The sequence below is a fragment of the Trachemys scripta genome, chromosome 7 (assembly GCF_013100865.1).
Source record: "Trachemys scripta elegans isolate TJP31775 chromosome 7, CAS_Tse_1.0, whole genome shotgun sequence".
Classification (NCBI taxonomy): Eukaryota; Metazoa; Chordata; order Testudines; family Emydidae; genus Trachemys; species Trachemys scripta.
In genome coordinates, this window is record NC_048304.1 from 34858052 (window position 1) to 34882763 (window position 24712).

The 24712-nt window shown below is 40.8% G+C and overlaps 1 protein-coding gene across 2 annotated transcripts in view; it reads left to right on the forward strand.

The window, feature by feature from the left end:
- WNT7A (Wnt family member 7A) overlaps window positions 1–24712 on the forward strand; it is an 86976-nt gene that overhangs the window by 24495 nt on the left and 37769 nt on the right. Inside the window, exons 1-2 of one of the 2 annotated variants that reach the window (XM_034777540.1) lie at window positions 7328–8325; window positions 9903–10129. In XM_034777540.1, the coding sequence (XP_034633431.1) occupies window positions 8255–8325; window positions 9903–10129 (298 nt within the window). In that variant the 5' untranslated portion in view covers window positions 7328–8254. Of the gene's footprint in view, window positions 1–7327; window positions 8326–9902; window positions 10130–24712 lie in introns of those variants that run through there. The other variant, XM_034777539.1, reaches the window with a different exon arrangement.

Below are 24712 nucleotides of genomic sequence, written 5' to 3' on the forward strand. Positions count from 1 at the left end.
GCCGCCGGGCTAGGGCTCGCGGGGCCCCTGTGGGGCCCGGGCCCTGGGACAAATTGCCCCACTTGCCTCCCCCTCTGGGCGCCCCTGGGTGCACAGTACAGAGATTGTTTTTCCGTACTCCAACATAACCATAATCCAACATAATCTCTTGTGCAGGTCTCACCATTTGGAAGAGTTTTTGTCAGCAGATGAGTAGAAAAAGATGGTTATCAGCATCTCATGGAATGTTACTTGGAATTTCAAAACAACTAATTTGAAGAAAAGATTGCATTTGGGCAGCATTGCTCTTGTCAATAATTCCAATGTCAGTCACAGTCAAACCTGTAGTACTCATGAATTGCTCTTGCTGTGTAAGATCTACATCTTCCTGTTGCTGTTGAATTTCTTGATCGTACAGAGGATCTTTTGCTGCATCTGTTACTGTTGGCAAATATCCTTCTTGACTACTGTCCTCATGTTCAGGTATTGGCATTGAAATATCACCTGTTGCAGTCCCGGAGTTTTCATTATCTGTAGCATTGTTTATTGGGTAGGGTGTGTTTTCCAGTGGCTTGAGAAATGAAGTTATTGGCTTTGAGCTCTTAGCTGCTGCTTCACTCAGTTGTTTTCGCCGTCTCTTGCTTGCACCACTTTCAAATCTCCTCTTCATAGTGATCTATCTGGTCAATATGTCGCCTATCCACACTTGAAATAGTCTGCTGTAAATAAGTAGCTTATCTACTCTTGAAATCTTCTACTGTAACATGTACATAAATGCTGAATGGTACACAAATGCTGAAAAGACTTAAAACGAAGAAATACTAATTAAGAACACCGACTGTTTCATTTTGACATGTTATTATCCTTATCACTGAATCAAAACTCAAGCACGCAAGATATAATATAACAGGCTGAGCTGAAGACAAAGCGATGACATATATATAGTAAACACAGCCACGGATACAGAGAGAGGGATAATGTCCAAAAATTTCAAATGTGTGTCCTCACGAAACTCACTGTACAAGATTGTCCTCACAAATTTTCACCTTGAATCTAGGCCTATAGACTACGAAAGCCTATGATGATGGCCAAGCTACCAAGCTAGGGCTCAACCAACCAACCAGTCACCTCTTTTAGCTACCCTATGAAGATAATAATGAGGAATTCTCACACATAAATAATTCCTTAGTCAACTAGACGTAAAACTATAAAGACACTAAAATATAACAGTTCTCTACCTTTCAACACGCACTTGATCCAGCACCAGTCACTGGTAGTGGTTTGTTTATATAATCAGCTAATCTGAGTGGACACGTTCATCACAGTCTAATCTTGTGCCATCAGAACTGATATTTTTTTTAAATATTTATGAACATTTTTAACTCTTTAATATGACAAAATTTATATGTTAACCAAAAAAATATATGTCTTTTACCAAGTCACATCTCTTATTTGCTTAAATTTGCAGCTCTAAGCTGAGAGAATGTGTCACATTTTGGTCTGATAGGAATGCGCATAAAAACAAGTTGCAAAACTTATCAAATGCCAAAAAATTAACAAATGTCTAAATTTGAGGCCCCCTTTGAACTTGAGGCCCAGGCCATATGGCCCTCATGGCCCCACCTCTGATTGGCCCTGGCTGTTGGTCTGAAGAGAGGGCTGAGAGTCAGGAACTCACAAATTCCAATCCTAATTCTACATGTCAACTCACCCTATGGCTTTGGATAGAACACTTTGCCTCTCTGAGCATCAGGTCTCTTCATCTGCCATATGGGAATAATGGAGAGACAAGGTGGGTGAGTGAATATCTTTTATTGGACCCACTTCTGTTGGTGAGAGAGACAAGCTTTTGAATAATGGCAAAATGGAGTTTACCTACCTCACCATGCAGTCCAATACCCAGCAAAGTATTATCTTACAGAATAGGTGCATATGTCAATACTATTATTTATTTATTATTTGTATTATCATAGTACCTAGAAGGCCTCATCATGGACCTCATTGGGCTAGGCATAGTGAAGTCTTTTTTCTAAATTATCAAATCAGCAGAACACAGTCCTGCTGGTTTGGCTGCTCTGAGATTTCCACTTGTTTCCAGAAGACCAAATGACAACATTTACAGCGTTAGTGTTGGTTAAAAAAAAGCTATTGATTGAAACAGTAGCAGGGTGTAAGGCAACAATCTGAGGCAGGCTGGCTCAGTGGCTCTAGATTCTGTCAGGGTTGCACCATGCTTAGATTAATAGTCTCTGTTCAGGATTTTAATCTTGAGAATGCTCCCCCAGTGAACCATGGGTTCTGAGCTTCCTTGTTGGCTACTTTTAAGGCCCACTTATATTTTGGTTGTGTTAGGCCTTGCTGGTTTCTAGGCTCCCTCCTTTGTTCTCACATGGCTTTAGTATATTTGCTAGTCCCTTTTTTGCCTTGTTTTTGTACTAATTTTCCTGAAGTCCATAAGTTTTGCCCTTGTACCACAGTTTTCTGTTGTGATCAATGTTGTATTTCAGAGGACTGCAATTTTTTTTATTTTAATGAGTTGTACTGGTTTTATTGTATAGTGTTTAAATGCTATCTAATAGACACACTATAAAGGAAAATGGTCCATATAGACACATTATAGGCTAGGCAAAACAAGTGAGAAGTCTAGATTAGGCTCCAGAGACTGTTGGGAAGGTCTATAGAGCAATTTAGGACTAATATGCTATCAGACACCTCACCAAGCCAGATACCCTGTCCTCACACATTACACTCTGCAAAGGATCACTATATACACACCTCAGCACAAAGTAAATATCCTGTGAACCAACAGAATAAGAGAAGGTTAACAGCACAGTAAGCAATTTGACTCCACTTTCTGAGGAGGGCTTTGTGCTTCATGCTTTTGCTGTGGTGTTGAACCATAAGGAGACAACAGTGTGCTTAGTCTTAACCTAGACTGTAACTTCGTCAGATACCAAACAGCTGACCTAGAGTTTTTCATGCTACTCAGATCAGCTGGGAAAATCAAGTGTTTCTGGGTTCAGGATCAGAGACAACAAAGAAAGAAACCGGGATTACATTTTATCTTATTTAATCTAAATATCTTATTTTGCATATCAAATTAGAAGAGAGCAGGGAACATGAATTGAATCTGGAGTGGGCATTTTAAATTACTCTCTTATTTCTTCAGTGTTTAGAGATGAGTTTGGTCTCAACAGCCAACATACATTTCTGAATTTATAACAACTAAGGTAGTCAAGATCTCAGCACTCTAGACTGGGTGTAACCTTCCACACAGCCTGTTCCCATTATATGTGGAGTTCAAGCAAAAGTGTGGGTAAGAGAACTATTGTTTTATAGCATCATTAGAAACATCAGTATTATTGTTAATGCAGCACTTAATTTGAAATGTCATTTAAAACTTGCTTTGGGTGGAAGCAGCAACCCATAGGAAATATATGATACTGTCATATATATACATGCAACGAAAACTGTTGGGCAGGAGTCACCAGATGGCACTATTACACAGTCTCAAGAATTCTCTCAGTGTGTGAACAGTGTTGAATTTTTGATGAAATGCTGCATTGTTGTTAATTTTGTTATATATATTCTTTTAGGGGGGCTGTGGCAAGCAGCAAGGGAGTTTGTTCTCTGCGTTAATATCTTTAACTAGTCAATTTCTTGGGGCAGAAATTAGCTCAGGGAACCAGGTACTGGTGTTTGGGCTGAGATTCCGGAAAGAGGGGACTGTCTGCCTGCTGTTTGTGATCACATCTGTTCAATGACTGTTGAATATAGTGTAAATAAAACAAGTTACACTAAAAAAATACCCAGGCTCTGCATCACTGATTTCTTTTCCAATGGGAAACAAAACTGAAAGGCTCCAAAGTCTACCATTGCTTGGCTGAGGAGCAACAATATACAGAAAACTATGCAAGGTCTGGAATTCCAAAAAGTACAGAAACAGGAGTACATTGTGCACCTGATTAAAGTGAATAAAAAACCATTTAATCTCATGACAGCAAGACAGAAGAAGAAGAGCTCTCTGTAAGCTCAAAAGCTTGTCTCTCTCTCCAACAGAGGCTGGTCCAATAAAAGATATTACCTCACCTGCATTCTCTCTCCAGTATTCTGGGACTGATATGGCTACAACACTGGATGACAGCAAAGTAGTAAGAGATAAAAACCAAAAGTTAAATAACAGTATTGTGAAAAAAAGTCTTGGGATGTCATATCGGAGGCTTGGAGCTGCAGTTTAAGTCTGTCACAGTCTGGCCTCCTTGAGGGAGGTTTATAGGGCACTTAGTGGCCAGGTTTATGGCCTCTCACTCTTATAAGGCCAAGATCCCTGGGTAGAAACTCCTCAAATCCCATTGATTTCTCTGTATTATTATGGCAGTAGTGACTAGAAGCCCCACAGTCATGGATCAGAACCCCATTGTGCTAGGTGCTGTACAAACACATAAAATATAGTCCCTGCCCTAATTTGGTACAGGCAAAGCATATGCTATGGTGATAAGTACTTTGGAAATGCAGATAGGTTGGAAACACAACTTATCTTTCTAACATCTGCAGAACTTCTGCACAGTGTAAAATTGGGGGTCTGGAAAACACAGATAGTGCATATGCTTCCCTACTAAACCAATGTAACTTAGGTTTGAAACACATTCACGTGAAAATGCTCCTCTGTGCAACACTGTCCTATACAGTCCAAATAGGCTGTTTATGTACTCTCCAGGGGCCCATTTGAGCACAAATGCGATCAGTTCTGAGGGTGTCTATGTTCAGGACACCATGCTCTCCAAAGTGCTCAGCATGCCTACTACAGAATGCTGTTGTCCCCCTCTTCCACAGCTGATCCATATGGCAGTAGATGGTGTTACATATATTTCCCAGCATGATATCCAGAAGTAGGGCTCACTATGAGAAACAACACAAGGTGATAAGCCATGCTGATCTGAGGGAATGATGCAGTGCAAATAGGAACAACACTTTTCTTTATGCCTTTTCATGGATTTCACCCTTTTCCGTGGGTTTTCCTACAGGAGGAATCATTATAATTAATAGTTTATCATTAGTATCTAAAATTAACATTTATTTGCTGCCTTGTGTCAAAAATATGCCCTTTGAGGTGCTTGGAAAATACCTTATGCAATACAGAACATGTGTAATACTGCTCTGGACATGGTGTTGGGTAACTTTATGACCTAGTGTAGTTGTAGTCATACCTTAAAACGTTTTCCATCTGAGACTGTAAATGCCTTGGGCAGGGAACATGGCCAAAAAGTTCAAACCCAAGTGCCCAAAATTAACCTCCCAAATCCACAATTAGGTATCTAAATAAAAGTGGCCTGATTTTCAGAAGTGCTGAGCTCCCACTGACTTCAATGGGAGCTGCTGGATGTTGACCGTAAAGTACTAAATTGTGACTCCTGTTTTTGAAAAATTTAGCTGTCTTGTGCAGTGCAAACTAGACTGCCAACACTTCAATAAGTGATTTAAAACACCACCACAACGTTTCTATCTTACCTGAATTCTGGATTCCGCACGTTTTTTTTTTAAAGCAGAACATTTTAGTTTAGACCAAAGTCAAATCCCCTGGGGGATTTACTCATAATTTTCTCTCATATACTGATGTTAACATTTAGTGCTAGATGCAGGACCCATTTTCTTCCACTAGATGGTGCGTTTACAAAGAAAACTTACCTTGTCTCCTCTCTAGGTATTATCAGAACAAATCTGTGGTTCAGCCGTGCTTCAAATATTCTCTCTCTCTCTCTCTCTCTCTCTCTCTCTCTCTCGTGTGTGTAAAGTTTGCACATGTGGTCCCCCCCCCACATTTTATTTTGTTTTGATCACAAGGTGCAGAGATGGTCATCCACCTCATGCAGTCTGAACCAGGCTAAATATACGCGTAAGGGAACAGTTGCCAAAGAAACTTGATATAAAAATGAAACATCAAAACACACAGAAAGGAGACTCACCCTCGCAGTACACACGTATACACAAAAATGATTGTGAACACAGCTCAGAATAATGATTTGTTTTTGTGTTAACGCCAAAGGGTTAAAATCTCACACCTATCTGGGGAATCTTCGTGGGGTAGAGCCACCCAGTTCAATAAGCAAACACTTCAGGATTTAAGTGTGGATTTTTGCAGTAATAAACAGCTCATATTGCCCTGAGTACAAATGCCCAGCCACCAACTGGGTCTTACAAGATCAGTGAATTAATAGAACGTTTGTAAATTGCTTTTCCATTCCTAGTTTTTCAAACTTACTAAGTTATTTCAAATCAACTTTCTAGTACAAATCATGAAGCCCTGTCATTGTTTTTTGTTTTCAGAAAAATACTATGAGCAGAACAATTCCAGCACCACACCCCTGTTATCATTTAGGTAACCCTCCCTGTCTGATATATTTTAAGTGGATAAAAAATAGTCACCATATCCGCGTTAATTCCCGCAACCCCATGACCGCACAAAACCCTCTCCAACAAGTGAGCATTGTTAAAGGCTCCTGCTCACTATGTTTTAAGCAGCATAATCAGCCCCCCCCCCAAAAAAACCTGACAAACAACTGTAAGTAGGTGATCAAGAACCACAGCTATGGGACTGGGCACATATACTGCAAAACCGATGAGGTTCGCTAGCAACCAGGCAACAAACAAGGTTAAGAACGTGAAAGGAAAGCAGACTAGGTGTAAGTGGTAAATGCTTCAGCCAGTTTGTATAGAATTGCTTTCTCTTAAAAGCATTGTACTGATGATGATGTCCAGTAGCTCCTTGCTAGACACGTTCTCCTGACGGGGGACAGCTAGTAGGCTAATGCCCAACGATACCTGATCCGAAACCATCCTTTCGGCTTTGACACAAAGAGCCCCTAGCAGGACACTTGACTGCCACCGGGCGAGCAGCTAAATGCCCCCATCTTTGTCATTAAATACATCAATCAAAAAATAAGTGGAAAGGGCAACCGACAAAGTATTTAGGCAACAATGAGCTTTTTCTCCCTGGGCTGTTGTCTGGTAGTCTAGCCTTCCTTTAATACAAGTAGATACGATCTAAATTGTCCTGGGCTGAGGACTTCGCTCAGTGGTGCTGAACACAGAAAGAGTTCTCTTTCCTAAGCAGCCTCTGCCATTCCCCTGACTGACGGGGATGCTGCTGCTGCTGGGAGAGGCTTTATCTCAGTGATCATTTGTTAATCCTGACTCGGAAATCGGGGGGACGGGGGTGCAGGGAAGTGAGATGAAAAAATTAAGAAGTGGGTAGGCAGAAAGAGGGGAGGAGCATTTGGGCTGGTGGCAAACACATAAAACCAGCCGGTATGTTCACCTCACAGAGCAAAACAGGAAAACTATCCCCACATAAAACTTCAGATCCCCCTTCCCTCCCTGACAGGGCACAAACCACCCATCAACGAGGGAAGAGTGAGGGGGGAGGGGGAAGAAAGCTTGGAAAACCCTAAACACTGAGCTGGTGAAGAGAAAAGAGAAGGGAAAACGGATCATCCTAGAGAAAGATTAAAGCAACGCAGATCGGTGTAGCCTAGCATACTAGAGCGTCAGGAGGTTTGCACACCTTTGGGGGTTTCTGCGTATCTTCACAAGCATATTTACTGCGGTGTCTCATAAGGAAATTAACCTGTTACACTCGTTCTAGTTGGGACTGTCATTCAGTAGAGTCTATGCTCCTTTCCCTGATCCTTGACTTAAGGAAGGACTGCAGAAACCCACCTTCCGCTTAGGAGAATCGGTGGCGCTTCTTTACAAGCAGGTGGTCTGTTTGCGCTTTCTTATTCCTTTCTCCCCCTTCACCCCCCACCTCCCGGCTGGACAACTCCCTCCTTTGGAGAACACGCCCAAGTAGCTGAAGAAGAGAGAGAGAGAAAAAAAGAAGAGATAGATAGTAACATTGAACCTGAGGGGAGATCCAGAGCTGCTGCGTGCAGAGAGAGATCACTGCAGCCTATACATTCCCAGCACTAAAGTATTACGTGTGACAGGCATACAAATCCGGAATAAAAAGGAAAAAAAAGAGAGAGAGAGAGAGAGAGAGAGACAGACACAGGGTGGGTGAGTGAGTGAGAGAGAGACCCAGCTGAGGGATATGGTGTTTGTCTCTTGGGATTTACAAACACACACTGCCTGTTCAGATCACAAGAGGGTTTGTCTGTTTTGTCTGCACTACCTTGACCCGGAGCTGCACTGTCTGAGGCAACGAGAAATTAACCAGCACGAATAGCATTAGAGGCATCATTTTGCATGGTGATCTGAAAATCAGCAAACAAGGAATATGAACAGGAAAACAAGGCGTTGGATTTTCCATATCTTTCTGAGCCTAGGGATTGTATATATCAAAATTGGGTAAGTAACTTTAAAAAAAAAAACCCACAAACGATTTCTCTCTGCCTATCCTGTCCAGACCTGTTAATATTTAACTGGGAAAGTTTGGAAGACTGTTGTTATTTTTTAAAAAAAAAGACAGCGCAGAAATGCTATTGCCTTTAACTGAATTCTTGGTGTGTAGTGTAGAGCTGGGGAATGGGAAAGTCATTGGTGATGTGCCGGAAGCATGACTGGAATGGCAATGTGCTGGGGTTATTTTTATGCTCTTTCTGTACCTACAGTATCCCCTGAAATCAAACCAAACTCTGCTTTCACATGCATGGCGAGTATCGCTTCAATGGAATTTGAAAGGACATTTGTTAGCCGTTCAGGAGAGCGAGCACCAGCGAGAGAGGCCGCCGGCTCCCTACCCCTTCCTCCCCCGGGACCTCCGGGGAAACCATCTCCTCTCTTCCCAGGTGCAAACTACTTGGACTGTTGCGGAGGGGGATAAGGACCCACGCCTGTCTTCTGAGCGCGCAACAGCGATCTCGTAGGGCAGCCATGGGTCACCCTGTCATTAGCTGCTGGACTGGTCAAAGTGGGCGCTTTTATTTATTAAAAGCAATGGGAAATAAAATACACGCCAGTGCTCCGGCTATCCAGAGCCAAACCCTCTCCTCTCACCTGGAGATCAGCAGCATCTTTAGCATTACACCTCACCCAAATCATAGGCGTTATTCTGCAAGGGCAGGGAGTGGGCTGCAGCCCAGGATCAGAGGGGAGGGGCCGCTTTATTTTTCCCAACTGCACTAATTTAAGAAATTAATCAAACAATGACGATGACAATAATAATGAAAACCCCAGCCCTTGGAGTGTGTGTGTGTGTGTGTGTGTGCTTGTTCTGGGCGCTGGAGTTGCATGCGCTCTAATTTATGAATCAGGAAGTTGGGTCACGTTTTGGCAAAAGCCCACGCGCTCTTTATCTCTCTTTTAACTATAGACAGAAAAAAAATGATGGGGGGGTGGGGCGCGGAAGGGCGAGGCTCTGATGTCCGTGAAATTGACCCAATCTTTCCTTTAAACGTCATTATTCTATTATTATCCCCAGGCTCCGCAAGATACCGGCTGGGGAGGCAACAAGCCCAGCAAAAAGTTGGGTTGGTCTTGGCCAGGGGCTGGTGGAGTAAAATGATGTTTTTGTTTTGCTGAAGTATGTGCCACAACCTATCCGTGGCATTAGCCAACAGCCGGGGGAGGGTTTTAAACGCACGGTGCCACGTGAATACCTGAGCAGGGTTACAGAGGATGGGGCTCTCTCTGTCCTTTGCAGGGGTTCAGCCCCTTTATCGCCTTTACACCAGTCTATAGACTGACACAAAGCGGCCTGAAAACCGCTTGCTCCGGGGAAAGGTTACTAAGGTAGTGTCACAACGTGAATGTGAAGATCCTAGGTTGAAAGCGCTTTCAAGGCAGAGAACATGCTTTGAAGTGAGAAGATGCCTCCCTCTGAAAGCGCCTGTAAGAACGCTGCCGCCTCAGGAATCGATTGGCTCTGAAAGCTGCTGTGCTAATTTTATTTGTTCTGAGTCTTTCCCCTTCTTCTCTCATTCCAGGGGTTTTTCCTCTGTGGTGGCTCTGGGGGCCAGCATCATCTGTAACAAGATCCCGGGTTTAGCTCCTAGACAGAGGGCAATCTGTCAGAGCAGACCCGATGCTATCATAGTGATCGGAGAAGGGTCTCAAATGGGAATCAACGAATGTCAATTTCAATTCCGAAATGGACGCTGGAATTGCTCTGCCTTGGGGGAAAGGACGGTCTTTGGAAAAGAGCTGAAAGTGGGTATGTTACCTCTTTACTGGTTGTTGCAAGGTTTGGACCTGAAGTCCACCAAAAGGTTAGCAAAAAGGGTTTGGTACACATCAGAATGTCACAGAATCATACATGCTAGGGCTGGGAAAGATCTGCCAGGACATCCAGTCTGTGCCAGCCAGTGCAGGATCATTCCCTTTAGAGTATTTTCACCTGCCCCTTTCTCTAGGATTATCAAAATAGATATCTGTGCATTTTCACCACAGGATAGCTAGTGAAACCCTCTCAAATACTCTAAGAAAGCAAATAAAAAGCCATCTTCCTCTAAATATTCCACCATCCTATACTTGTAAAGCCTGTGCCTTTTTTCATGCATGTACAACACACAACAGGACTTGGAGATTTGGATCTGGTTATGGGTTTTGTTGGCAGATAGGGTATTGAAGAGAGGCTAAGTTTTGGACTCTACACACAGAAAGCTCAAGAGCCATTCTGTGTAGATAGCAGCCCCCAAAGGGTGGACTTTTACAGGGTCAGTGCCTTATGTGAGATTCTCACTATTTAGACCAGGAAGCTCATGGAAACTAATTGTTTATTTGGTGAGAGATTGGTCCCTTCGAAAACAGAATTAGAAAATACACACCTGCCAGTTTAGAATTCAACCCAGCCCAAGCCTTAGGTTAATATCTGGGCATTCAAGTCTGAACGACATCCACAGTCAAAGGGGGTTCTAATCCGAATTTCCAATTTGGGCTCATCTCGGTCGATCATACATGCTGATTTTTTTGTACTAACATTTTAAAATTGCACTCAAATAGCAGCAATAAAAATGCATCCGAAGAAGTGGGCTGTAGTCCACGAAAGCTTATGCTTTAATAAATTTGTTAGTCTCTAAGGTGCCACAAGTACTCCTGTTCTTCTTTTTGCGGATACAGACTAACACGGCTGCTACTCTGAAATAAAAATACAAATTTAGATGTGAGGAAATTTCAAACTAAGGGGGAAACACTGTCCTCAGAACTATGTATTGCAGCACTTATGGCACCTGAGGGATTCTTTGTGTTTGTTGATCATGCCATACTTGGGAATAATGAGAAGAGTTAAGGATAAAATTTCAGCCTAAAGGGCCATAGTCACTTTTCAATTCACAATTAAAAATGGTCACTGATACCGATATGAGTTCCATGTCCGACGGTGGAGTCCACAGTTCTGGGGTTCTATGCCTTGGACTGTGACAGTACCCAGGGACCCAACAAGTTTATTCAAGGATCTATTGGAGGAGGGAACACTGTCATAATAGAGAGCTAAGGTATTTTATGTGGCTTGGAAAGCAAGATGTAGCATTGGCATGGCAAAGAGCCAAGAGTGCCAGGGGCACTTTTACACCAGGAGTACTGGGCTCTTTGATTTTTTGTGCAGGGCCTTTGGTTCATTGAGAAGCCCTTTGGTTGGATTGGATTCAGGCCCTACTTTGTCTTAATCCACCCAGGGCAGGTGGACCAGGGCAGGATATGACCTAACTATAATACCAGTACCGCATTCCTTGTGCACCCAAGATGCCCATCAAAGTCATTGGGATTGGTACACAAAGAATGCAGCATTGGCATCTATATATCTGAAGTTCCTTACTTAGGCAGGTTTAAGTAAATGTTTTAGTATTACTCGAACGTATGTGTATGTGATTTCCAATGCTCATGTTTTTATGCAAGAACAAAAACAGGGAGAAGTCTAAATAGGCATAAAAAGATTTTTTTACTGAAGGCCAATGGGTTCTCAACACCTCTGAAAATCAGGCACTATATCTCAAATTGATCACCCAAAGACTGAGGCATACAACATTAGTGAATACTTCTCAAAATGTGTCTGTTACACTGGAAGACTCTAACTGCTTCTATAGAGTTGGTTCATTCCAGCCACTGATTTATGCAGGCATGTGTCTGACTGACCTCAATGATAGGATTGGACCACTCTAATCTAACAGTTACATACATTTTCTTTTTACAAATATATATGTCCTCAAGAGCAACAAACATGCAGAGTTATTGTGGTATGTTGTGTAAACACTGTCAGTTTTTTTCAAAATTGATTTAGCTGGTAGGCTATATTTAGGTACTTTTAAAGAAAGTCGATATTAAAGGAAGTGGATTTGATCCATCTTTGAAGTGTTACCTCATATCTAATTACCCATTATAATGCTTATATAGATAGGTGTATTCAAACATATCAGGCCAAACTCATCCCTGGCGTAACTCCATTGACTTCAGTCTTTATACCAGGATTGAATGTGGACCATAATGAACAAAACTCACTTAAAATGCATAAGCAACAATGTTCAGATTTAAACAGTGTTTACACTTGCATTTCAAAACATACTATATACATCTTGCTAGCAAGGTGCATAAGAAAGACAATCAATCCCATACAAAAATGCAGCTTTTTTGGAGCTCAAGAGTACATTCCTGGGATCCTTTAATGGCAAGTCTGATTTCAGTGCAAACTGTTATGGCTGAGTTAACTCACTGAAAAATAGTGGGTCTCTTGAATGCCACTAAATATTAATAACATTAGTGTAACCATTTGTGTTCCACAGATTGTCTTCTTGATCTTCTGTTTCCTGTCTGTATCAACATGTGTGGAAACCCTTGCACATTTGATTCAGACAATATCGTTTTATAAGAAGATGGAAAAAAACAGATTCAGTTCCTAGGCTTCTCTAAGCTGCTCACTGTTTTCCATTCCCCTTTATCAACTGTTCTTTCCATCTCCCTAAGCCCTGTAAAGAACCAGTATGAACTACAATTCACAATCATCTAAGCTAATATTTCACTGTGTTAAGAAGGGCAAATCCTATACCTAGTAAAGACAAAGGCCAGACTTAATGCCCACAACTAAGATAAGATAAAAGAGAAAGTCTCACATTTGTTATCATAAATACTGGGATGGGGACAGGAATGATACATGCAATATGAAATGTTAAACCTAAAATATCTCCCATATGGTAACCAATGCACTAATAACAATGCAATTTAATATTAATTTCAAAATATTTTTCACTTGTATATTTTTCTATATGAGTAGTATCTGTAGATCTCTACTTTCTCATTCCTTTCACATGATTACTCTGGATTGGCATTAGAATGCTATAAGTGTAAAAGGTACTAAAATATTAGTTAATGTGTGAACACTGATGATATTTCTCAGTCTGGCTGAATCTTTAAAATTGTTATCTTGGAAGTTGGCAGGATACCACTGGTCCCACAACTGCAATTTGCAATAAAAACATTTGACCGCATGACATCATTCTGCTTTCTCTATTAGATGACTGCCATGTGACTTTAAAGTGGCACTGTGGTGTCTGTGCTAAGATTAGGATGCAAATTCAAAATGACTGTAATGGAACTTGTTGAAATACCACTGCATCATTAAATGATTACAACATGGGCATATATGTGTACTAATACTATACTAAGTACCCCAAAAGAAATTCTATCAGTTTGTGAGGATTCAGCCATAAAACTCCTATGCTAACTGGAGTTGTGTGTGTAAATCTAGGATAATAGGTTACCTTGACAACTGCATATTCATGTTGACTGTTCTATACATAGTACCTATCTTTAAAAAGGGAAACAAAGAAGACCTAGGGAATGATAGACCTAGTCACCCTAACTTCAATATCTGGAAAGATACTGGAACAAATTATCGAACAATCAATTACTGTGCATCTAGAGGATAATAGGGCGATAGCCAACATGGATTTGTCAAGAACAAATAATAACAAACCAACCTAAGTTCCTTCTTTGACAGGGTTACTGGCCTAACTAATGCAGGGAAGCAGTGATATATCTTGATTTTAGTAAGGCCTTTGACATAGTATCACACAACATTTTCATAAGAAAATTAGGGAAATGTGGTCTAGATGAAAATACTATAAGGTGGGTGAACAACTGGTTGAAAGACCATACTCAAAGAGTAGTCATCAATGGTTACTATTCAATATTTTCATTAATTACTTGAACAATGGGGTGGAGAGTATGCTTATAACATTTGTGGATGACACCATTCAGGGAGGAATTGCAAGCACTTTGGAGGAAAGGATTAGAATTAAAAATAACCTTGACGAATTGGTCTGAAATCAACAAGATGAACTTCAGTAAAGACAAGTGCAAAGTACTGCACTTAGGAAGGAAAAATTAAATGCACCAATACAAAATGTGTATGACTGGCTAGTCAGTAGTACTGCTGAGAAGGATCTGGAGGCTATAGTGGATCATAAATTGAATGTGATGCAGTGGTGAAAAAGGCTAATATCATGCTGGGGTGTATTAAGTGGAGTAAGACATGGGAGGTAATTGCTCCACTCTACTCAGTGCTGGTAAGGTTTGAATGGATTATTATGTTCGGTTTTGGGTACCACGCTTTAAGAAAGATGAGGACAAATTGGAAACAGTTCAGAGGAGAGCAACAAAAGTAATAAAAGGTTTAGAAAACCTTACCTATAAGGAAAGCTTAAAAAAACCTGGATCAGTTTAATCTTGAGAAAAGAAGAGGGAGAGGGGACCTCGTGAGGTCTTCAAATATATTAAGGGCTATTATAGAGGATGTAATCAACTGCCCTCCATGTGCATAGGTGAGACAAGAAATAATCGTCTTAAACTGCAGCAAGGGAGATTTAGGTAGAGATTAGGAAAAACTTCCCAACTATAAATACTGTTAAGTATTGGAATGGGCTATCAAGGGAACTTGTAGAATCCCCATCACTGGAGGTTTTTAAGAACAGAATAGACCAACACCTGTCAGGCATGGTCTAGGTATATTTGATCCTGCTTCAGTGCATGGGGATGGAGTAGATGACCTTTTGGGGTCCCCTCCAACCCTACCTTTCTATGACATCAGATACAGTTTTGTTATCAATCTGAATCCTGGGATATCATTGTTTTATTACTTTTGTCTTTACTTGGTAGTCTGAATTCTGATATTGTGCAAGTGTAACCAAACCGGTACAAGTTTAATTTTCTTTCTTTTGTTGATTCTGGACTGTGACTCAGGAGATCTGGGTTCTAATCCTAACGTTGCCATTGATCTGCTGGGTAACACTGGGCAAGTCATGTCCCCTTCTCTCTGACTCACTTTACCCATCTATAAAATAGGGATAAAGATTTTGACCTCCTTTGTTAAGATCATTGAGATCTATGAATGAAAAGCACCACATAAGAGCTAGGTATTATTATTTGTAAACTTTTTTGGGAGCAGTCACATATAACTTTGCTAATCTGTCTTTCAAAGATAGTTTTGGACAAAGGATTATAGCTAGGGACCACTTAAATTTATTCACTATCAACATGGCATATTACTGTTCAGGTATTAGGTTCCCAAATATATTCACAGTGAGTCCCCATCCCATTTACTGCATAAATTTCATTTCTAGTGTTATACAGTATAGTTTGTCCTTCAAGAGCAAGACTTTACTACATTTGAATATGGATATCTGGTCATAACAATTGGTAATGATAATGTCAATAACAGTGCAGATGATGTGGTGATGCAATTATGAGTGTTTTTTAAATTAACAAATGCATAATGGTGTCCACACTTCAGCATTTTGGGACTTTTCATCACCAAAGCCATAAAGCAGCAAAGAGTCCTGTGGCACCTTATAGACTAACAGACGTATTGGAGCATGAGCTTTCGTGGGTGAATGCCCACTTTGTCGGATGCAGAGCTGTAAAGTCTTCAGGGTAAGACAGTCCAAGGATTCTGCTCACATCTATTCAAATGAAGTGTCAGAAAGGATCCAAAGGCCTGATGATGCAGATGAGTCTTTTGCAACAACATGAAGCTCAAATCTGGGCTCTCGTGGAACACAGAAAGAGCAAATTCAACCATGAGGGGTTTCCACTGAATACTCAGCAGACCAACTCAGAGGGTGTAATATCATGCACAAAGAAAGAGTGAACCTGCTAATTGCCATAGCTATGACAGGACACAGAGTGTTACTCTCTCAAATAACTGAGTCCTGACTCCTAGTTCCTGTGGAGATTAACTGCACCCAGAATAAGACAGTATCAAGCTGATGTGATGATGCAAGAACACAAGGAAAAAGATGTTTCTGTTTCTGATGACCTTAATGACACTATGATACAGTTGTGCCTTTGCAATGTGACAAGACAAAGTTTAAAGCAAATTCAATGGAAGTCTATGGAAACCTGGCAAAACTAAAACCAACTTCAGTGCAGGTCTTTGAAGATCCTGTGACAGACATTAAACAGGAAGAACTTCAACGCATGTCTATTAAGACCCTATCACTCTGATATAACAACATGACACAGCAAAACTAAAAGCAATTTCAAGGCAAGTCTCTGGAGACTCCCTTCATTGAGACATTGCCTGTGAAAAACATTGAATGCAACCTTTGGAGAAAGGACATGATGATCCTATTACACAAAAAACACACGAGACACTATTGCCATGCATGGGCCTGAGACGCAGAATGTCAACTTTAAACAAAAGGATTTCACTGCAGATTTGAATATTAAAAAAAACTAAAAATAATGAAAAAAGAAGAACAGGAGTACTTGTGGCACCTTAGAGACTAACAAATTTATTAGAGCATAAGCTTTCGTGGACTAATGGATGCATCCGAAGAAGTGGGCTGTAGTCCACGAAAGCTTATGCTCTAATAAATTTGTTAGTCTCTAAGGTGCCACAAGTACTCCTGTTCTTCTTTTTGCGGATACAGACTAACACGGCTGCTACTCTGAAACCTAAAAATAATGAAGACATTGTACATTATACAACAAAAGCAAGAATATCCTGAGTGACACATCTGCCACAACATTGTTAAATTAATTTATTGTGTCCATAACTTCCATTGTGAACATCCTCTTGGCCTTGCCTATGCTAGCAAAAATGGGACCTGGGATTGACTGCTAGTGCAGCACCACCAAAGGCAGCAATAGTGCAGCTTTAGTAGGCAGGGATGATTAGAAGAGACAGATAAATAGCTGAGTCCTGCTTACTCTTCAGCTGACAGCATTGCTACCACTGGCAGAGTTCAACGAATGAACTCATTTGGGGGAATGTATGTGCAGTCTCAGAGTGTGTGTGTGGGTTGGGGGGATAAGGGCTCACCATAATGTGTAAAGTTACGTTCCACAGAGCTTTATCCTGCTCATACTACTTATGCGAGTAGTGCAACAGAAGTCAAAGGGACTTTGTGCAATACTTTTAACTTCAGGGAGAATCTCAGTCAGAGAAGTTAAGTGATCTATGCAGGTTCATAGAGGGGACAAGGTGTTAGGAGTTATTAGCTCCCACTTACTTACATACTCAGACAAATAGACCATGCTTCTCTTCCAGCAACATCCTTAACTCTTGTTTACTGAGTGATTTACATTCCACATAGTCTCATGATAAGTTTCAGAGTAACAGCCGTGTTAGTCTGTATCCGCAAAAAGAAGAACAGGAGTACTTGTGGCACCTTAGAGACTAACAAATTTATTAGAGCATAAGCTTTCGTGGACTACAACCCACTTCTTCTTCGTGGGTTGTAGTCCACGAAAGCTTATGCTCTAATAAATTTGTTAGTCTCTAAGGTGCCACAAGTACTCCTGTTCTTCTTTTTAGTCTCATGATAGTAGTGTGAGAGAAATTGGAGTGGTCTGAGTAAAGGTGGAGTCTTCCATTCTCACACATCCCCATGAATGACAAATATTCTGAAGGCCAAATTATGCCCTCTGTAATACCAGTATAACCCTCTTATCTTCCATGGGTTTGCAGTGTAACTAGCTAGCCTTGTAATTGAAATTTAGAAAACAATTGTTTTGCAGATGCATAAAAGTGAAAAGAATTCAGCTCATTTCCCCACACCTGAGGTAGCAGGAGAAAAACGTAGTATTGTAACACTTATTTTGCCACTAATGTGCATAGATCTGACTTGCAGTAAGCATACATCTGTTCGGTAAAAAGTTATCTTTAGTCACTTTTCAGATTAGAAATGCATTTTCAATTATATCATTTCATCAGAATTATTTTTGTCTCATGTCTTTGGACCAACATTTTTTGGTATTCAATTCCAGGGTAATTTCATGGCACAGGCTTTAAAATTTTTGATTTTTTGAATTACAAAGAGCAAATATCAGGCCTAGGAGATCACTCTAAAATGATTTGCAGAAGGAAAGCAGGTTAAAATTAAACTAGTTTCTATAGTCAGAGTGAAGATATTTGCCCATGGAAACAAACAGGCAAGGCTGCCATCTTAGCAAAAGGTTTCTGTTTGGTATTGTGCCATTAATACAATACAGACCTTATTTTTTCCAAATGCAACCAGTGATAGATTAGAGATTGACAAATACTATATATTTTGAACCACTGGTGCTCGTGAGCCCCCAAGGTAAACTGAAAGGGCCAAATGCAGGTCCCTAAAAATTAATGGGAATTTTACCATTTTCTTCTGTAGGATGAGGACTTGCATTTATGTGCTGGATTTTCATCTCCTGCCACTATATTTTAACATATGCATAGTATTTGCATATGCAGTAATGCAGGCTTAGTTATTCACAAGCAAAAATCTGCTCCTTCAAAAACAGAGGCGAGGCTGAAAATCTGGCATAATATATCTAAAACCCAGCATGTTGCTTTATGCCAAAGAGTCAATCTTTCTAGGCTGTGACTGTCACAGTAAGATAAAAACATTGCCCCAAGGTCACATTAGTTGGAATTCACATCAGAAGGCTCTCATACCTGCCTTCAAATGTATCTTGTGAGTACATGTTTTAGAGAAACAAAAAGATTACATTACATTAGAACGTAGAGTAACTAAATGCCTATTGCAGGGTTACTATATAGGTTTTTCTGAAAGAAAATATAACTACATAAAACACATTTTGACATAGTGTCATATAAGAAGTGAAGATTTATAAAAGGGATGACCCATATCTTCTGAAATCCAGAATGATGGGTCTGATTTTACAATATTTGTGACTTGAGTAACTATTTTATATGCTTAAAATAGAACTAACTTTTGAAATGGAATATATCTGTTTGTATCGCATTTCAGAATTTCACAGATGGGAAATATTTCCTGCTTACCTTTTTAAATACAATTCACCCTATTTCTTTAAATTGGTTAGCTAAGAATTTTTAACTTAGCATCCTCAACTTCATTTCAAGTTAGTAGAAGAGTTGGGAGCTCTCAGCACCCAGGTTTGGGCCCTTAACTGGAAAAATGGTCATACTTTAATTTTTAAAGCTGCCTTTTAAAATTAATTACATATGCTGTTTTAAGAATCAAGCCCATACACGCTCTCTCTCTCTCTCAAAAAGGCAGACCGAGATAAGTAGTCAGAGGATGAGTTCTGCTCTCCATTTTACTAGCTATGAATTATGATCTCTATAGAGATGTGAAGTAATGTTAGTCATGGCACATAATTGGCAAGGTACACTGTATTTTCCATCTTTCTATTTTCACAATCAACATATATTTCAGTTCATGTCACTGCAGATAACTCCCTCCCTGACCCCTTGGCTTTAAATAGCAGAAAATACAACGTATGTTTTCCAGTGAGATAAATACAAATTTGTCTTTTTTATTTCCCAGATTAGTCAATTTATGGTTGGGCTGATATGGGGGGACAAAACTTTTTAAAAACATACTTAGAATCTTAGAATTGAGCTGCTCAACACCATCAGCTCTCACTGTCTTCTTTGGGAGTAGAGGGTACTCAGCACCTTGCAGGATTAGATCCCGATTTCCTATGAATGCCAAACACACCCTGATTATTACTGCACTGATAGACATACATTTTATAAAAGGGTTTAATTTATTTAATTAAAAATGAAGAACTCTGTTTTAAAGACGAATAGAAATGTTTGGGGAGGGGAGGAAAAAGTGTGGCAATCCCAAATCAGTAACAGAATATAGGTACATGTTTGCCCCAAGTACACAAACAGATCCCCCACTGACTTGCCGGATCCCAGTCCTGTCAACACTTTATTCATGGGGGTAAAGTATGGAGGTGCAGGTTTGTAGGATTAGGGCTGTAGTGTACAGTACGCATTTCCTATAGTTACATTAAATGTTAGAAGAGCCACATTGTGGCCAACTTAACAAATCTTAAGGTTATGCTGCACTCTGTTCTTGACTTCAGTAGCTGTTCTGTGCGAGAAGCAACTGTCATACATACACTTTTAAGTACAAATAAATACATTTGAAAACTAAAAGGGTCAAAACATTATTCCCTTATTCAAGTATTTGCTAAATCTGAGTTCAAAGTTTCCCCCTGCAGCAGATGATGATATAACTGATGCTAAACTCACAGGAGTTAGAGATAGAAGAGACCTATTAGATCACCAAGCCCATCCCCTGAAAGGCCAGGCTATTGTTCTTTTCACGGGATGTAACTCTGCTTTAGATGTTGCAAGAAAAACACAAGAACCTGAAAGCTTGAATTTGTGTCTTGGCAGCTAAAAGGCTTTACACCACATCTTAAGTTTTTTTTACCTGCCATTTATGGCATATTACATATCCTTTATTTCTATGTATTTAATAATCATCAGAACAAGTGATCTCTTCACCAAAAATATTTGACCACATACTGGTATCTTGGTAGTGCTTGGCTATCTATGGATTTGTACTGCCCAAACAAAAGAATTCTTCATGTTTTACTGCTCACTAAATACTGGATCTGATATTCAGCAATAGAGGGAGTTTCCATTTATAAAGTGTGAGCAGTATGGAACTGGTGGCATTTATGGTTTAGTTTACTCATGATAAACCCAGTGCTTCTATTTATGACATGTAATGAGCTTGCCCAGCATCTCCTGTAGTTGGTGTTACTGTGCAGTCCTTGGTGACAGGACTGAAGACAGCTTTGGAGTTATCACATGCTACAGTGAGAAGGAACTATTCCATTGTCCAAAGACAGAACTCCAGTGAATCAGAAGACAGTTAAAGCACTACCAGTTGTTTTGTGATAGTGAAGTCTCACTGGTTTTTAGAGGCATGAATACCAAACTATATTCCATCAAATCAAACAGCATTATGACATGCTGGCACGTGGGAGAGCATGAATTTCTTCCAATAGCCACAGTACATAGGTTAAGTCCAGAAGAAAGTAGAAAAAGCAGAAGATATTCATGTCCAACACTGAAGAAGAACCTGTGTTCCTAGAGCATTGAAGCACTTGTTCAAGTACAGTTCAGCTTAATGTAAAGATTGTACCTGAAATGTAGCCAAGGTCAGAAAGAGCTTGATCATCTCCCATGTAATTACAGGAGCAGCCTTTACTTGCACAAATAGATATTTTTCTAAAGGTTTCTAAAATCTGTGTTCTAAAGTTAGTACCCATTGTAGGCCTTGCTCACCACAGACAAAAAGGAGGGAATAAATTATTAGCTGGTTAGGGGGCTTAAGGACAATTTCCTCACTGTGACTTTGTCTCCATGCTTGAATTTCTCCCCCATCCCTGTCTTTAGCTTTGCAGCAACTTCTGCAAAGCAGAAAGAGTGGACAGTAGGGCAGTGTTCCAGTCCACCAATTGACTTCTTAGCCTAAGTGGATTTTGCCATTTGTTTATCAGTATTTATGCAATACAAGCCAAAATATGGCTTCCCCTTCATGGGCACTTCATGGGAACAAGAGGCAGACATAATGCAGCTGCTTGGGAGAGCATGGGGAAGATTGGGGGCTAGCCTAGCATTACTAGTGGGGTGCTGCATATCCTACTTCAAAGCGAGTTGCACTCTAGCTAGAGTACCAGTCAGTACAAGCTACAACTTTTGTACAAGTGTAGCAAACTCTCCACCCTCCCCCAGCAATCCTAGGAGGCTTATGTAGGCACCACACCTCATTCCACCCCCCCAACTCAGATGCCCCAGGCATTCTGCATCCCAGCACTCTATTGGCTGGAAGAACCATAATTTGGATGTATGATATTTCCTACACTGACCCAACATCCTGGATTGTGGTTTGCATGGATTCTAGTCATCCCCTCTTAGTTTGTTCATTGTGTACATTTATATTAAATTGCAGCTCCAAGAGGAGTTGTCAGTAAAGATTATTAAGATTTGCCATGGATGTCACCACCTTGCAAAGATTTTTTTTATTTCTGGGTCCCTTTCTGATGTTTTTAGCTGTTGGGTTGGACGATTGTTTATGATGACATATTTCCAATCTGGCAGCTCATTCTATGAATATATTCTCTCTACACTCTCTCCAAATAGTCTCTTCAGAGTTCCCTCTTAAGACATGCTCTTTTGCTTTTACACCCCATGTCTGACCCTCTTAGGCATTTACAAAGCGCCAAGCACAGCCGTTTGGGGTTCTCCAACCTTTCAGGTTCTACAGAAGAGAGAGGATCACTGACTCAAACTTTCTTAATCATCCTCCTTCCCCGGGGGACAGTGTTGTGAGTGTTCTGGATATCCCCCCAAGAAGGCTCCATGGTCCATAGTGTAGAAACCATTGCTCTGAGCCCTATTCATATTTCCCTTCCCTCTTTACAGCATCCCTCTGTTATCCCCTCACAATAAAAACTTGGCAGGAATAATAACTTACTTCTTTGCCCTCTATTTTCTTTGACTCTAACAATCTTTTTATGCCACTTTACCTCTTCTCCCTGTACAACAGTTTCTGGTCCTGTCTATAAAGCATTTTTGATGCTATAATCATCAGTACCTCTGTATTTAAAAATACTACTACTACTAAAATAACTGCACTGGATTGAGATTAAAGCCTGAGCCCTTACAATGGTACTTCTAGCAATAAGATCCCGAATTTTATATTGCTAAATCTTTGCAGGAAAGTTAAGATAAAGGGGCTAATTTGGCTGTGAGATGCATATACATACATTCCTGAGTGATGGAGGAAGTAGAGTAGAGTGAAATTATTCCAGCTTGGTACTGGCTCTCTCAAAACTCACAGTGGATTGTTCCCCCCGTTGTCCTTACATGGTGCTGTAGCGACATTTCAAGGTGAAGACTAATTGTAAGTGGGTGTAGTTAATGTATTTTAAGACATTTGTGCCCAGCCTCATCCCTTCCCCTCTAAAATAGATTACTCCTGCTGTGACATATATCTGCACATAAGGATGAGTGTGAGGCAGAAGCTGGATAGAAATTGAACACACTGTAACAGTGCTTTTGATGTGTTAATGTGCACCTGTTTTCTGGCCAAATGCAGAGTGTGCCAAAACCTGGCTCCAAAAAACTTTTAAAAAAAATCTTTATTAAGTAAAAGAAAAAAAGAGAACTGTCCCACCCCGCTCTTAGTTAGTGTCTCTCTCTCTTTTTTTTAAAGCATAATATATGCAGTGTTCTGAGAAAAACACATATTACAGAGTAGGTTAAATCTTGCACTTTATAACTTACTTGCTTGAATACAAAGGTAAAAGTCCTGTTGCACCTTTTCAGTATTTAAAGCACAATCATGGAACTGGCACAAAAGCAGTAAAATTAGATAAACACAAAATTACATATACTAATGCTAGAATGTCTCACCACACCATTTATATTTCTAAGGACAGAACAAGTGTAACTGCTTCAGAAGATGAGTCATCTATGCAAAACACAGCAGCCTGAAATAGATGAGACAAGTGTGTGATACATTATGAATACTGTATGAGGTCTTTGAGTCTTCCCATGTGGTGAATTCCTTTGGAGATCTGCCTTCTTTACAGTACAATCTCCTATCCTTCAGCACTGAAGAGCTGACAACTGTTTTCAACAAAAAAGGAGATTTTATAAAAAATTGACATTATTTCTGATTTACAGTGGTTTAAGTAGGATTAGAGTCAGGCCCATGTCTTTTTCTTATGTGAAGAAAAGCAATTTCTGAAAACAACCTGTGGTAGATGAGAAATGGTGCATCTAAAGCAAAAATAAAAACAGATGTAAATATAGACCTAAAGCATACACTTCCTTCCACAGAATAATCTAATGAGAAACAATTTTGCTTAGTATCTCTGCAAGGCTCACCCCACAAAGTTGCCAAATCATCCCTTAAAGGGTTGTAGGGCCCATTTTCTATAGCGATGCCCCATAAACTGTAGGAAATCCTAGAGATCTCAGTGCATCCAGCTTTGACAGCCTCCTTCCTGGCAGCACAACCTCCTTAGTAGCCTCCTTAGTACACTAGGTAGGATGTCCCAGTTTACCATAATTGTCTGAAGAGCAGGGCTGTCCTTACCCATATGCAAAATACGCAGCTGCGTAGGGCACCAGGAAATTCGGGGCACCAAATTGCCCCAAATTTCCTAGTGCCCTACGCAGTTGCGTGCTGCTCCAGCGGCCAGTCCGATCCCCCAGCTGTCTGAGCCGGCCAGGAAAGCTGCCCCCGCACCCACTCCACCCCTTCCCCATAGCCCCCGCCCCTGCTTTGCCCCGGCTCCGCCTCTTTCCACCCCAGCCCCGCCCCCACTCCATCCCTTCCCCTAAGCTACGTTCCGGGGGACTGCAGCAGGGGTCGGACGTGCCCTGCATTCACCGGGCGGCAGGAAGTGGAGCGACCCACCCCCAGCCTTCTCTGCTCCGCCGGTGAATGCTGGGGGGGTGGTTACCCCATGCCCCCCAAGTCTGGGAATCAGGGGAGCAGAATGGAGCAGGCTGGGTGTGGGTCGC